The sequence below is a fragment of the Lissotriton vulgaris genome, chromosome 3_1 (genome assembly GCF_964263255.1).
Source record: "Lissotriton vulgaris chromosome 3_1, aLisVul1.2, whole genome shotgun sequence".
NCBI lineage: Eukaryota > Metazoa > Chordata > Amphibia > Caudata > Salamandridae > Lissotriton > Lissotriton vulgaris.
Window position 1 is genome coordinate 916401893 of NC_141689.1, and position 14963 is coordinate 916416855.

Consider the following 14963-nt stretch of genomic DNA (forward strand, 5'->3'; position numbering starts at 1 on the left):
TTGCATAATATAACGACTTTCCTGTTGTCTAAGATTTTTATCCCTGTTTCCTCCTCTTAATTCCTTTGGCACCGCATCTAGTACAAAATAAGTGAGATCATTAAGATTGTTTTTATGTACAAGTTTAAAATGGCGGGCCACAGGGTAACTGGCGTCGGAATTGACAATGGCTCGTAGGTGTTGTAAGATACGATTGGCAACAGGTAATTTTGTACTGCCTATGTACTTAAGTTTGCAAGTGCATTCGAGGATATAAACAGCAAATTCTGTTTTGCATGAAAACAGACCTTTCAATTGGTATAGATCTGTGGAGAAAGCATCTTGAACCTCCCTTATACTGATACCAAATTCGCAGGCTCTGCATGAGCTGCATTTATAAAAGCCTTTTCTGTTGGTTAACCAGTCACTTTTGATGTTAGTTTTAGTGACTATCTCTGGCATGGTTTTTACTAATGTGTCCCGCATAGAAGCTGCTCTCCTGTAAGTAATGCTAGGGACAGTTTCAATTTCAGATGCCAGTGTTATGTCAGATTTTAGAATGGGCCAGTTTTTAGTTATTATCTGTCTTATTTTCTTATGCTGACAGTTATAGGCTGTGATCAATCTGATGGGCACTTTTTCGCTTGGAGTTTCAATATTATCTACCATCAGAGTTTCGTTAGGCGTAATTATTGGTGTCTCCAGTTTGTGTAAGGCTTTCTTTAGGTCTTCCATTTTGTATCCTCTGATTAAAAATCTTTGCACTGCTTGGTCTAGGCAAGTTTTTAAATCCTCAGTATTGCTGCAGATTCTCTTAATCCTCAAAAATCCCCCATAAGGGATGCTTTTGATAGGGTGTCTAGGGTGGGTGCTACTGGCGTGTAGGATAGAATCGCCAGCCGTGTTTTTCCTATGTAGTTTGGTGTTTATTATACCCTTTGAGATATAAATTTCTACATCTAGGAACTCCACTCTTACACTGCTTATGTTAGTAGTGAATTTAAGATTCAATTCATTTGTGTTGATTTTATCAATAAAGGTCTGTGCTGATTCTACAGAGCCCTGCCAAATGACACAGACATCATCAATAAATCGCCACCAGGCAACTACCTTATTTGAGAAGTGTTCCTCTAGGATGGGCTTGAGCACATGCTCCTCCCACCATCCCACATGTAAACATGCAAAACTGGGGGAGAAGCATGCCCCCATCGCCACACCCCTCAGTTGTTGATATACCACCGCACTTTGTTGCAAAGAACGCCAAGGGGACAGCTGTGAGAAAGAGAGAGAGCGAGAGAGAGAGAGGGAGAGAGAGGGAGAGGGAGAGGGAGAGAGAGAGAGAGAGAGAGAGAGAGAGAGAGAGAGAGAGAGAGAGAAAGTCTGTGTGTTTGTGTGTGTATATGTCTGTGTGTAAGTATGTATGTATGTGTGCGTGCGTATGTGTGTATGTATGTGCACATATATTCCCAAAGGTATGGAGGTAGACTGGGACCATTTGTAAATCTACCTAGGTTTACAATCATAGTTCAAACAAATCTAAAACCAAGGTAATAATACAATCAAAATAGTGTTGCAAAAATATCACTGAAAGTGTTGCAGTGTGCCGAATATGTCCTATATTGTGTGGCAACATTTTCTGATCTGTGCCGCAATATGGAGTAGCGTCTTTTTAGAATGAGTTTTTTGGGGGCACGTGAATCCACACCCAGATGGATCAACACCACCCATCCCCACCCCCACCCCCCCCCCCCCCACCCCGAGACACTCACGGATGGGTAGCTGCACTATACAAATCCCTGATTGATTGACGCTTTAGCTTAATCTCAAAAGACAGAGCCACTTCTAGATATGTAGCAAGGGTTGTGTTGTGGAACACAGCTGCAACAATTCTCTCTCAAGGTCATAAAATGATAACTTTGGTAACTAAGCATTCCAGGGACAGTACAACACGTTCAGTCAATCCACTCCTTAGTACTGTTAAAAGACTGTGTACTTCGAGTTTCCTTTTGGGTAGTATGAGCCACCACATCCACAAGCAGGATGCTGGGAACCAGCCCAATTAGAATGGCATTGACCAGCTAAATGATGACACTTCTCTTGTGTCAGACACTAAGCTGCAGCCAGCTGAAAGACCTACAGTAAGGTATACATTTACACATACAGCATTATCCTAAGTTAAGATTTCTGCTGCTACATACACAATTACTAACGCATTACATTTTTCAGTCCACATGGGGCAGCCAAGAGAATTATTTTCTGCCTCAAAATAGAAGCTTCTGGCAAATCAAAAATGGTAAGATTGTTATAGAAATACAAGTCCCCTCAGATTTCAGACAATTTAACACAAACCCTTAATGAAGACAGCACTGCAAACCTTCAAAAGCTCAAATGAAACCAGATAGATAGATAGATAGATAGATAGATAGATAGATAGATAGATAGATAGATAGATAGATAGATAGATAGATAGATAGATAGATAGATAGATAGATAGATAGATAGATAGATAGATAGATAGATAGATAGATAGATAGATAGATAGATAGATAGATAGATAGATAGATAGATAGCATGGGGCAACACCGGGTGGCCAACCACCGTCAGAAGCCCATCTACCTCCTCAGATCATGCCAAGAACATCAGCATCGTACTCGATTCATCACTCGCCATGAACCGATAGGTCAGCGCCATCACCTCCAGCTGCTTCAACACCCTCCACTTCCTCCGATAGATCTGCAAATGAATTCCCCCCGAATCAAGGAAAACAGTAACCCATGCACTCACAACCAGCAAACTCGACTATGGCAACTCACTCTACGCCGGCATCAACAAGTCCCTACTCCGCAAACTGCAAACAATACAGAACACCACGGACAGACTCTTCCTCAGCATCCCCCAGCACGAACCCATGAGCCAACACATGTGGCGACTCCACTGGCTCTCCATGGAGAAGAGAGTCGCCTTCAAAATCCTCATTTACGCCTACAAATGCCTGCACAACAACGGACCCAAATACCTCAACGACAGAATAAACTTCCACTTACCCAAAAGAAACATGTGACCATCCAACCTCGCACTGGTTGAAACCCCGCATAACCATAGAGCCAGATCAGGCGGATGATCTTTTTTCCAACTCCGCAGCCAAGACCTGGAACGAGCTACCGGCAGACATCAAAAGCGCCCCCTCCCTGAACACCTTCAGGAAGACCCTCAAGGCCTGGCTCTTCGGCTGAACGGAGCGGCGTACCTCCCCCCCTCAGCGCATTGAGACCCTCATGGGTGAGTAACGCGCTTACAACTCCCTAATTGATTGATTGATTGAGGGTTACTTCCCAGGCAGAAATACGTGTAATGTCCACAAATAATACCACGGATGGCTACATGTATACCTAAAAAGATTTTGAAAATAAAGTACTAAATAGAATACATATCACAATTGAACATGTAGAACACATGTGTGAACCTTTAGCTGCTTTCATTCATATGCATATATTTTGGAAGTGCATTAAATATATTTAATATTATTTAATTTACAGAACTATGGATCTCAGACCACACCAGTTTACATGTCATACTTGTATACAATCATCTTGACGAAGGGCCATAGTGCATTTGCTTTTTCACCTTGTTACTTGTGGCATCTACTGGGCACTTTTATACCACAGACACATTTCACAGTCATTTTCTCTTCTGTTTAATGAGCTATTTAAATAAATTATTCAGGGTTTGCTTTTACACTTTGCTAGCGTAGATTTTCTAACATTTAGCCCACTCCGTTGGGTCCTATCTATAACCTTTAAAGCACATGAAAGCATTGACACTATGCACTTCCCTCATGCTTTGAGGTGGAGTTAAGGGAGTCCCTCTGCCTGTAGATCAAGTATTTCATTTCTACCTTACATTATGAAAGTTACTACATCCTACCTTGAACTCTGACCTGATGTTTGGTACATGCCGGGCAAGGCAGGACAGTGAATTCCTCCGCTTGGTACATGGAATAGTCTGTGCTCGCAACAACAATTTGGTCACCAGGTTTCCAGCTGCTCACATCGTCCAGCAGATCTAACACAACTCCGCCTGTCGCCTCCATCTGGAAGGCAGATATCGGAACACCTAAATGACAACAAAAAAAAAATCAGTTGTTTTCCCCATTGAAGAAACAGCAGTGGCGCTCTCGACAGAATCAACTGCACATAAAGGAGTTAATTTAGAGGTTCATTTCAAAATATATTTGTTTAATATTGAGCAGGTTAGAATTTTAAAGCATACGGTCAACAATTGCAAGGTTCACTTTAATCACTGTAAACATACAATGAATCAATATGTCACATTCAAAATCTCTTTGCATGAACTTCTTTCGCATTCTTTAATTTTTGTACTTGTACAAATGTAACATATGCCGCCAGTTTATACTTTTGCTAGTTTGGTGATTACATTACCCCCTCGAATAGACTTGCAATAACGTGAGACAGATGCTCCATCTTCAACATACTGAAACACACAACTTGCAGTGCTTCTCAAACTAAAACGACAAACCTGTAATTCATTTAATAGCCATAACATTTAAGCTAATTCTGCATGATATAGCCAGCCAGATTGTTGTGTAACTAAAGTAGACTTATGAAAGAAAGGTTCTGATCAGGAGCACTGTGACAACGTGTTTTTGATTAAAAAGGTAGAAGATGCTGTTGTGCCTTCAAATCAGGAAACCCTGGAAAGGAACTCCTACTATCGCTTGACTGGCAGAGTTTCTCTTCAGTCCCCTCTACCGCAAACAGCCCTGGGAGCCATAATGTGGTACCGAATATACTGATGCCATCTGGGGTGCTTTTCCCAAACTCACCGAGTCATCAGTCATCTACATAATTAGCTGTGTGACTGCTCATTCCACAGTCCCTCAGAGACCATCTGACCATTTATTGAAATAGTTTACAGCTGAGCTTTTACTTCAGGCATCAGTGTATTTAAGAAAGAAGGCAGGATGTGAAATGTTGAACGCTGAATTTCTTGCTCGTGAGCAAATTTGTATTTGTTTAATTTAATTTTTTTTATTTTAAACCAGCATTTGGCAAAAGTACACACAATAGTCTGTTTCTCTTTTTCCAATTCTCGTAACTCAAAGATACGACGAGGCCTGTATTATTGGACATAGGCCTTAGATCTCACAAGGCAATACGATAAAGCTAACTTTCCTCTAAAATGTGGGAACGGATCTACTAAATACCACTTGTCTCAAGAACCATCATATTTAAAACAAATATGTAGAACCAAATGAACTGTAGTATATGGGTTTGCGATCTTCAGAATGGAACATTCTGCGGGATGACTAACATACCGTCAAAGAAACCATTACAAACATTTAACAGATTGACTTCTGTTTGGCTTGGGAACGGTTTCGTGATTTAAAAGAGAAGTAGATGTTCAACATTTGATTAATTGCCTTTTAGATTCCCCATTTGACCCCTGTTTTGATTATTGTTTTGGGTACTGGTTATTATTCCTGTATATGATTATTGTACGTACTCCCCTTATCTCTCTATGCTCCATCGCATAGCCCATTCCTACTCGTGCACTCAGGTTATATTGAGCTGTTATGTTTGTACTAGTTGATTCAATGCCTATTAGACTCACCATGTTAGACTCATTTTTTTTTGATTTGTTACCTTTGCTTCAAATTGTAAAGCGCTCTGATATCCTTCGGGATCACATTCGCACTATATCAAACTTTATAATAAATACTATCAAAATATATAACATTCCTCCTCTTTTCTCAAGAGTTTAAGTTGGAGATAGCCATTTTCAGTTGAGCAAATAACTGTGACCTATTCCACTGTTTTATAACAAACACACATTTTTTAAATTGAAAATGCAGTACACACTTACAATAAATAGTCTACAAAAAGCGGTACTGAGACCGTTTAATGAGACCATTTACACAAACAAGAGCACCTACCCGACCCACCAGAGCGGAGGGAATAGTGCACTTGGAGCCGTCCACGAGCACCAGCCGCCATCTTGGGGCTAGGTCGAGACGCGTTCTAGCTCTTCTCCACTTCCTGGGAGAGAGCCATTTAGTCCTCGCTCGTCTAGGATGCGCAGCGGACGAGCGCAGCGGGCGCGCGCCGAAGACGCGCCTAAGACAAGCCCGTCTGCGCCGGTCCGAGCCAGATCCGGGCCCAGGGCCACCACCCCTACTCCAGCGGGCATCCAAGATACTACACTTACCCTATGCTACACCTCCGCACAGCTGAGAGAGCTGAACCTAGGTTTGGGTAGGTCATGCCAAGTATTACCGCCTTTGAAACACTTGCCATCCACGCCCATTTCATGTGTAGGCTGCCCTTTTACCCTTCCACCTCCTTTGTCCGCGACCATTACCACATTGTACTCACCGGAAACTACCAGTGCCCTGCTCGCAGTTGATCAGTATTATAGGGCAGCACTGATTAACGCACGTTCCCTCCCCCAACATAGCTTGGATATTAGAGAGTGTATTCTCAACCAGAAATTGGATATTCTCTTTGTCACGGAATCCTGGGGAGATGAGGCATCGGGCCCGAACTTTGTTCTGGCCACCCCTGAAGGCTACTGTGTGGCCAGACAAGACAGGATTTCTGGGCGAGGCGGAGGTTTAGCCATTATTCATAAGGACACTTATCGTGCAAAATTCGAGCCTATTCAAAGCACTACCTGCAAAGCTTTTGCGTTTATTATCAATCTTACGCAGAGGCAAGCTTTCAAAGGGACACTTGTGTACAGGCCACCGGGTTCTCGTACCAAATTCTTAGCTGAACTTACAGAAATAACTGAACTAGTAATAGGATCCTCGGACTATACGATTCTAGGGGATTTTAACTTCCCGCTTGAAAACCTTGAAAATAAAGACACAGCCCAACTCATCACCGATATGCAGGCAATGGGGCTGCAGCAATTGGTGAGGGGCCCTACACATGAGGCCGGGCACACACTGGATGGCCTGTTCACCAATAATCCGGGCATTGATCTGTCAGCGGTGCTACCTATGATATGGTCTGACCACCAAGCTATTATTTTCAGGATTAGATCGTCACCCTCCAAACCCTCTCAGACCAAAATCCGGTCGTCAGTGGGGACGCGGAGGTGGAAAAACGCAGACATTCCACACCTCACTAATCTCCTAATGACATCAGCCCCGGAAAGCTCATGTGATCCTGAAACTATGTCCACTAATTTTCAGGATTGGTTCCTGAAGGCAGCTAATCAAGTTGCACCTGAAAAATGTTATCGCCCAAATAGAGCCACTCCATCTGCCCAGTGGTATACAGAGGAGCTGCGACTCCAACGTCAGTATTGCAGAAACTTAGAAAGGCGTTGGAGAAAGCATTATAACCCCTCCGCTAAGCAAGTCTATAAAAATGCACTGGCAATATATAAGAAAGCTCTCATTACGCAAAAGAATATCTTTTTCACTGGCCAAATTGAGCAAGCACAGAACTCAGCCAGGATGCTTTTTCAAGTGGTGAGCTCTCTTTCTAATCCTCCAACTGGACCTGTAACTGAGAATTCGCAGGAACTTTGTAGCTCACTGGCCACATTCTTCACCTCTAAGGTGATGGATATCTATTCCACATTTTCCAAAGAACCGGTGGGAGGATCCATGGACCTATCCATCCATCCATCCAGCGCCCACTCACCCTTTCTTCGCTCAGTTTCAGTCAGTTACTGAAGACCAGGTTAGCACGCTTGTTGCTAAGATCAAATCCGGCTCTCCGCTTGATCCATGTCCTCCTTCCATAATGAACCAATTACATAACACCATCACCCAGCCGCTCACCAATATTTGTAATTCCATCTTCAAAACCGGTGTCTATCCTGAGATTTGGAAGAAGGCTATTGTCAAACCTTTGCTCAAGAAGCCTTCCCTAGACCCCACCATTACGGCCAATTATAGGCCCATTGCTTGCCTTCCCTTCCCGGCTAAAATCGTAGAGGCCATTATGAACCAACAGCTGTCAGAGTTTATTGAGCAAAATGGACTCTTGGATGATACTCAGTTCGGGTTCCGGAGGGGACACGGAACCGAGACAGCACTGATAAAGGCCTCCGATGAAATCAGAGATATTATGGACTCGGGAGGAGCGGCAGTGCTTATTTTGTTGGACCTATCGGCGGCCTTTGACACGGTCGACCACGTCATCTTGGTCGACCGTGTCGCAGCCCTTGGGATTAACCATCTGGCAAAAGAGCTTATAGCTTCTTTCTTAGCTGACCGTAAGCAGGCAGTCAAATTGGGTAACCATTACTCACCGACTTCTGAACTGCCTTGCAGGGTCCCTCAAGGATCCTCGTTAAGTCCGACGCTTTTCAACATTTATGTCGCGGACTTGGCGAGGGTCATCAAATCTCATGGGATGCGTTTAACTACCTACGCAGATGACACCCAGCTTGTGCTGGCGGTGCATAAGAACGGCCCAGCGGTAGCAGCTAAGCTTCAGGAGGGGTTACTGGACATACAATCATGGATGCACAGTAACTGCTTGAAGCTTAATGCGGAGAAAACGGAGGTGATGACCTTCGGTAATATCTCTCCAGAGTGGTCCCCGACATGGTGGCCCAGTCAGATGGGTCCTCCCCCGGTCCCAGCCACCAAGGTCAGGAATTTAGGAGTGATTTTTGATAGCAAGCTATCCTTCGGATATCATGTTAACAAGGTGGTCTCTGCGGCGTTCTTCATGCTGAAAAAGATAAAAAAACTTCTGACGTTTTTACCAGCATCAGCAGAAAAAACACTGATTACTACCTTAGTGTTTTCCAAGCTTGATTATGGAAATGTTCTCTTTTTCAACACGCATAAATGCATCCTGAACAAGCTTCAATCTGTCCAAAATATGGCAGCACGGATCCTGCTCAACATACCCAGACGTCACTCCACTTCGGCAGCCATACGCCAGCTCCACTGGCTAAGAGTGGAGAGCAGGATCAAATTTAAAGCTCTGTGCATCGCCTATAAGGCCATCCATCAGACTGGACCGAAGTTCCTAAAGGAGGCATTTCAGGTGTACATTCCTAAAAAGAATCTAAGATCAGCAGCAAGCTATCGACTGTCTGTACCCCGCACAAGAACGGCAACATGGGGCGACAGACGATTTTTGGTAGCAACTCCAATATTGTGCAACTCACTCCCCTTAGACATTAAAACTGCGCCAACCCTTATTAGCTTCCGCAAGGCTTTGAAGACCTGGCTCTTCAATCAATAATATCGTGTCCTGACCACTGTATCTTGGAGTATCTCACTGCGCCTAGACACCTCAGGGTAGTAGCTGCGCATTAAAAATTCCATAAATAAATAAATAAATAAATAAATAAATAAATAAACAACAACAATTTGTAGACGGAGCCAACCCATAGCAGGAACGTGAGCTGAAACCCTCGACTCAAGCCAACATTAAACTGTACCCCAATCCACGGGGCAATTCACCATTATAAAGAACACCTTTGAAAGTAGACAACTCCATCTTGCAAAAGCCCAAGAAGTTTTTCCATCAACATAGAACCTGTGGGGATGTTTAATTCATCCAGCATTTAACTGAGAAATGTCTAGCAGGGATAATAGCAGCAAAAACACTTATGTTCCGATGAGTTCTCAGGTGAATAACCCAACAAAATAATCCAGCTTTGGTTGAGGAGGGACCTCAATAAATGTTTATATCTCTGTAATACCACTCTAATACCAATGCAACTTACTATAATAGGTACAAATATGGACCAAATCGTCCTCATCTGCCCTGCAGTGAAAGCGCGGAGAGTCCAGTAAACAGATTGGAAGATTTAACTCCCTGGGGTATATCATAAATTATGAAATATTTTGTAATATTGCATTTTAAGATTTGCAGAATTAATCAGGCATTTCTCATTTAGGATACTATCTCCCAAATCCCCACTTACAACTCCCTCTCACAAGTGGCCATTCAATTCAATTAGGAAAATATGAAAAATTCTCATCACGCCAGAGGGCGAACCGGAAACAATTAAATGCAGCATGGTGAAATAGAATCCAACTTCAGACCCTCTGATTTAGTACATAAGAAAGTAATGGACCTGGAGAAACTGGAAAATAGGAATTTCACATGTATCCTAATGTCTAGCAAAAGAGAGAAGTGTATTGTTGTTAAAAAGCTGGTCTTGACTGGTGAGTAATGATCAACGCCACAATGAGCAGCCAGAATGACTAAAATTGCATTTTGAAGTACTCTTATCTTAAAGGAAGAATTATCACCCTTCACTCTTCCCCTAATAATCTAGCAATATGGACACACTGATACCAGTATTCACATGCAAGGGTTACACTCAATTGTATTCTCGATATCGAGGCGCTGGTTGGGAAAATAGCTTAGCCAAGTGTATGATTTAAACTTGGTAAGGACACTACCAACAGATTATTGCTAAGTAGTAGTTGCACCCGATTCATGCGCCCTCGGTTATTTGTCTCACTTTTTGTTTTGAATTATGTTCCTAACTGTTACAATGCGGTTCAACTGTTATAAAATGTATTGTAAAAAATAAATAAAATACTTTTAATAATGTTGCATCACCCGGTCAACCTTACTAGGAGCAGATTCTTTTGTACCTTAGTAAGACAGACTTGTAATTTGACTTATTGTTTCAATCGTATAAAATTTTAAACCCAAGATAAACTGCAGATGCAACAAACATATAATCAAAAACAGCTGTTTTCGGTCTAGTTAGAATCTGGATCTTGCTAGGATTTAAGGAGGTACCAGAGATACAAGTAAAAGGCAGAGCTTCCAACCTAACAGAGCCAATGGCCAAAGAAGAATCAGAAGTGAAGATGTCAATGTCATTCATATAGGCATCAATCCTCCGCTCACTGCCAATGAGACCAATCAGCCCACTATAAAGATTTAGTAAGATCACACAAAAAGGCTGCTGCTAAAGGACAAATTGATAACAACGCCAAAAGTAGATTACATAACTGTTTGTCAGAACTATCCAACTGGATGCACGGCCATTATTTAAAACTGAACGCTGACAAATCAGAAATTCTACTCTTTGGCGGGGCCAAACAGCTCTGGGACAACACCTGGTGGCCAACTTCTTTAGGTTCTCCACCAATCCCCACATCGTCTGCTAGAAACCTAGGAATTCAGATGGACACCACTCTATCAATGAAAAGCCATGTCTCCTCAATATGTGGAAAAGGATTTGCCATATTAAAAAGATTGAAAAGGGTCTTCCCCTGGATCCCACTTGAATGTCGACAGATCCTAGTCCAGTCGTTACTAGTTAGCAGGCTGGACTATGGCAACTCACTATTTGTAGGTATGTCGGACTACTTATTTAGGAAATTACAACTGGTCCAGAATGCCGCAGCAAAAGCTGTTTGCAACAAAAAAAAGTACGATTCTGCCACAAGTTGTCTGAGAGCTTTACACTGGCTGCCCATGAGACAAAGAGCTACGTTCAAGATGCTATGTATTGCCTATAAAACGCTTCACAATACAGGCCCTTACATTCTCCGAAATAAAATTAAGTTCTATGCCCCAGCGCGGAACTTACGCTCACAAGCCTCTGCCAAAGCTGCCACTACTCGGATTAAGCTTTCCAGAATGGGCGGAAATGCCTTTTCACATATCGCTGCGAAAAGCTGGAATGAACTACCGATTAACCTCAGACTCACGGACTCCTACCCCACCTTCAAGAAGAAACTAAAAACTGCACTATTCCCCACTTCAGAATAATTAAATTGCTCCCAGGTTTCTGCCTTGGTTTTACTGTTATTTTTTGCAGCGCCGTGATATCCTTGTTGGATGAATGTTGCGCTATACAAATACAAATAACAATAACAATAACAATTGCTTGGGTGATGAAGCGCTCACTGGACTAGTGCTCTGAAAAACACCTAATGTCCCAGAGCGTAACCAACCCTATGCGAACTACTTGCACAACAAGATCTTTATACAGAACATAGATGTGACTCAGGCACTTTGGGCCAAAACATAGCTTAATCAGTGCAAACCATATAAAAAGCCACAAGACTGTGATGCACAACTGCCTTCTCAACCTCCAGCATGACCATCCCATTTCCCACCTATCTCAGCAGCCATGTCAAAAAACTAGCAGTCCATTTGTTAACGCATGTAATAGTGTCCCTGTGGGATATAACATCATGTAACTCAGTAGAGTTCTTATTAATGTTAGAAAGCCATTTGTAAGGAATGAAATATGCAAGTTAGCAGAAGGATGTAAATCTTCTGTGCCCGAGCAGTAAAACCAACATCCCAACTCTATTCTCAACCCCGAATATAGCACTTTACTACACGATGTATTACATCGCTTGCTATTACAACACAGTTGTTACAACGATCTTGTTGTTAGTACGAGATGCAATTATATCACAAGTCTTTACGAATTCCACTAGGGGGTGTGCTGAACTTAAGAATAGTATTATTTACTATTCCTACTCCAGTTTGCGCAACAGTAGGGAAGGTGTTGGAACTCATTTCCAATACCTCAGCGCCCCCTAGTGGAACTCGTTGTAAGGACTTGCGATGTAAATGCGTTGAATACTCACAGCAAGGTAGTTGTAGCGGCTGCATTGTAAAGGTATTATGGAGTAATGACCGCGTAGTAAACGTTGTTTCCCCTCAGCCCCTGCCTACGCACCGGTGTCAATGCCTCTATTGAGCAAAATAAGTGATCCATGCCATAAGCATACACCTTACCGAAGCGGGAACTAAGTGATCATTCCATTCAACTGCAAACAAAATGGCTCATCTGGTCCCAATATGAAACCGGTCAGCAGTGAGGTCCAAATGGCATCACATCAGAGATTGAGTTTCCAAGGACAGGACCCTTGTTACTGCTGACAAATTCGAGTATGTTACTGATATCTGTGTGCTTTGACAAGAATGAAGAAGATGCACTGGATGCACACGCTTTCTGTGGTTTTATTCTAGGTGCCCTTTGATCCACTAACTGTTGAAAAGTAAAACCCTAGAAGTGGCGCACCATGACTAGTTATAAGTGGCAGGTGAACACAGAGGGCAGATGCAGTAAGTTCTGACTGCTTGAACAACAACAAGAGGGGACTAGGGGGGAATCCTCTAAAGCTAAGGTAGATGCCAGATCGGGTAAAAATACATGCAGGGATGAAAGGCGAGTGAACATCTGGGAGCAGGAAGAAAATCATGGCAATTAAAGTTGTTATGCAGATGGAGGGGTGGCAAAAGGCACAAAGTCAAGGGCTCAACAAGTCTGGTCTTTCTTAAACAGCGCAAGCATGCTAACAGTTGGGCAAAAGGAAGGTAATCTGGGATGTATACATTAGGATGAAGACTCCAAAATCTTCAAAAGTTGAACTTTTTTTTGGCCAAATAAAGCAGCTATACCATTTCTTTAGCCCGCCTCACAAAGATAGACTATGCACACTGCTTTCACGACATGAAGGATTTAACCTACATCTTGCCTTCCCTACATCAGGCACTCACAACAAAATTGGACACTAGGAGCAAAGATGCAAATAACAAGAGCTAAAGTGTTGCAAGAATAGGTGAATGAAGCAAAAACCAAATCTAAAGCATTGCAAGGAATGAGCCATTCACTAGCAGATGGGCTAATAATTTAAACTGCTCCTTCAAGGTAAGAAATGGAAAGCACTATCGGATGACATTACATTTAACGCTCAGAAAAAGTAAGTACCATTCAGACTAATGTATGTGTTATCACAAGCCAGTCAAACTGAGGTGATACTATTCTAAAGCATGTACAGATTGCTAGATATGTTGCAAAGGTGGGTGGAGATTGTATGCACATATGTTGGTGAACTTGGAAGTATCAGAATTCCTAAAAGTGGTAATTATGTTTATTAACTTCATACTCTGCCAACTGTTATGATTGCCCGGTATGCCTTGTGCTGAGGATGAGGGACCAAACACTGACATATATGCACACTCAGACTGTACCTACTTTGACGCCCAACTGTGGCAACTAAACACACTGATGTCTCGCCATTTAACAGACAGAATCATATCCTTTGGGATTTATTTACAGTGAGAGGTTCACCATTTCATTACCAACAAATGTGGCTTTTTAAAGTGATTAACAACTCGCTTTCAACTGTATCGCACAATGACATGCATGCATACCATGCCCAACCTGGCTATGTACATTGAACGAGTCCAACAAATAAAAAACACAATGGAAAGAAGGAAGGAAACTGGAACCTAATGCAACTCAAAAAGGAGTTGAGAAGGGCAAGAGCTTGACTTCCCTATTCAATTACCTTTTCCTGCACTCTTTTAGTTTTCATTATCTTTTTGAGGAGGAGTTGAAGGTAGAACAGGGATAATATCAGACTTACAAGAGAAGGGGTTCGATTATTAGGGAAATAACTACTCGTCCTTTGCTCTCACATTTACACTCAGGATGTGGAGATATAAAACACGAATCACAGTTTGCAACACTGCAGCCTTGAAATCATTGCACTGACTCCTAATAGGCAGAAAAAGGGCCACTGACCACCTAGCCACGAATGAGATCAGTGCTCCATTGTAAAACAAATGTGCTGCTCTAGTCTACTTATGGTAATATACTAACATCTGGAAAAGAATGTGGGATCAACAATAGGATTAGGTGTTACCAAACCCCGAATAACTGTTGAGGTGCAATTAAAGTTCTCCTGGCTTGCAAAATATTTAAAAGTACCAATTTGGAATGTTGAGACGGGAGTTTTCACTAGAGTTTTGTCCTTGTGAATCGGGTAGCAAAATAAAGCAATTCACAGATGCTTTGGCCAAAGCCTGCCCACAAAGCGGATCTAATGGGCAGGATTTTCACTGGCCAAAGACCCAAGGGATCATGAGATGTTTTGAAGAAGCCCCCTGGAAAATCAGAAAAAGATTTGTACTAGTGTTTTGTCCATGTGCCCCACAAAGCACAATAAAGCAATTCTCAGCTTCTTATGGCCTTGCCTGGCCCTGCTCTGG

At 42.5% G+C, this 14963-nt stretch overlaps 1 protein-coding gene across 1 annotated transcript in view; it reads right to left on the reverse strand.

Moving 5' to 3' along the window:
• The window catches only part of CEMIP2 (cell migration inducing hyaluronidase 2), a 336915-nt gene that overhangs the window by 204799 nt on the left and 117153 nt on the right, over positions 1–14963 (reverse strand). The window contains exon 6 of the mRNA XM_086961256.1: positions 3904–4092. Within this exon, the coding sequence (XP_086817382.1) occupies positions 3904–4092 (189 nt within the window). The remainder of the gene's footprint in view (positions 1–3903; positions 4093–14963) is intronic.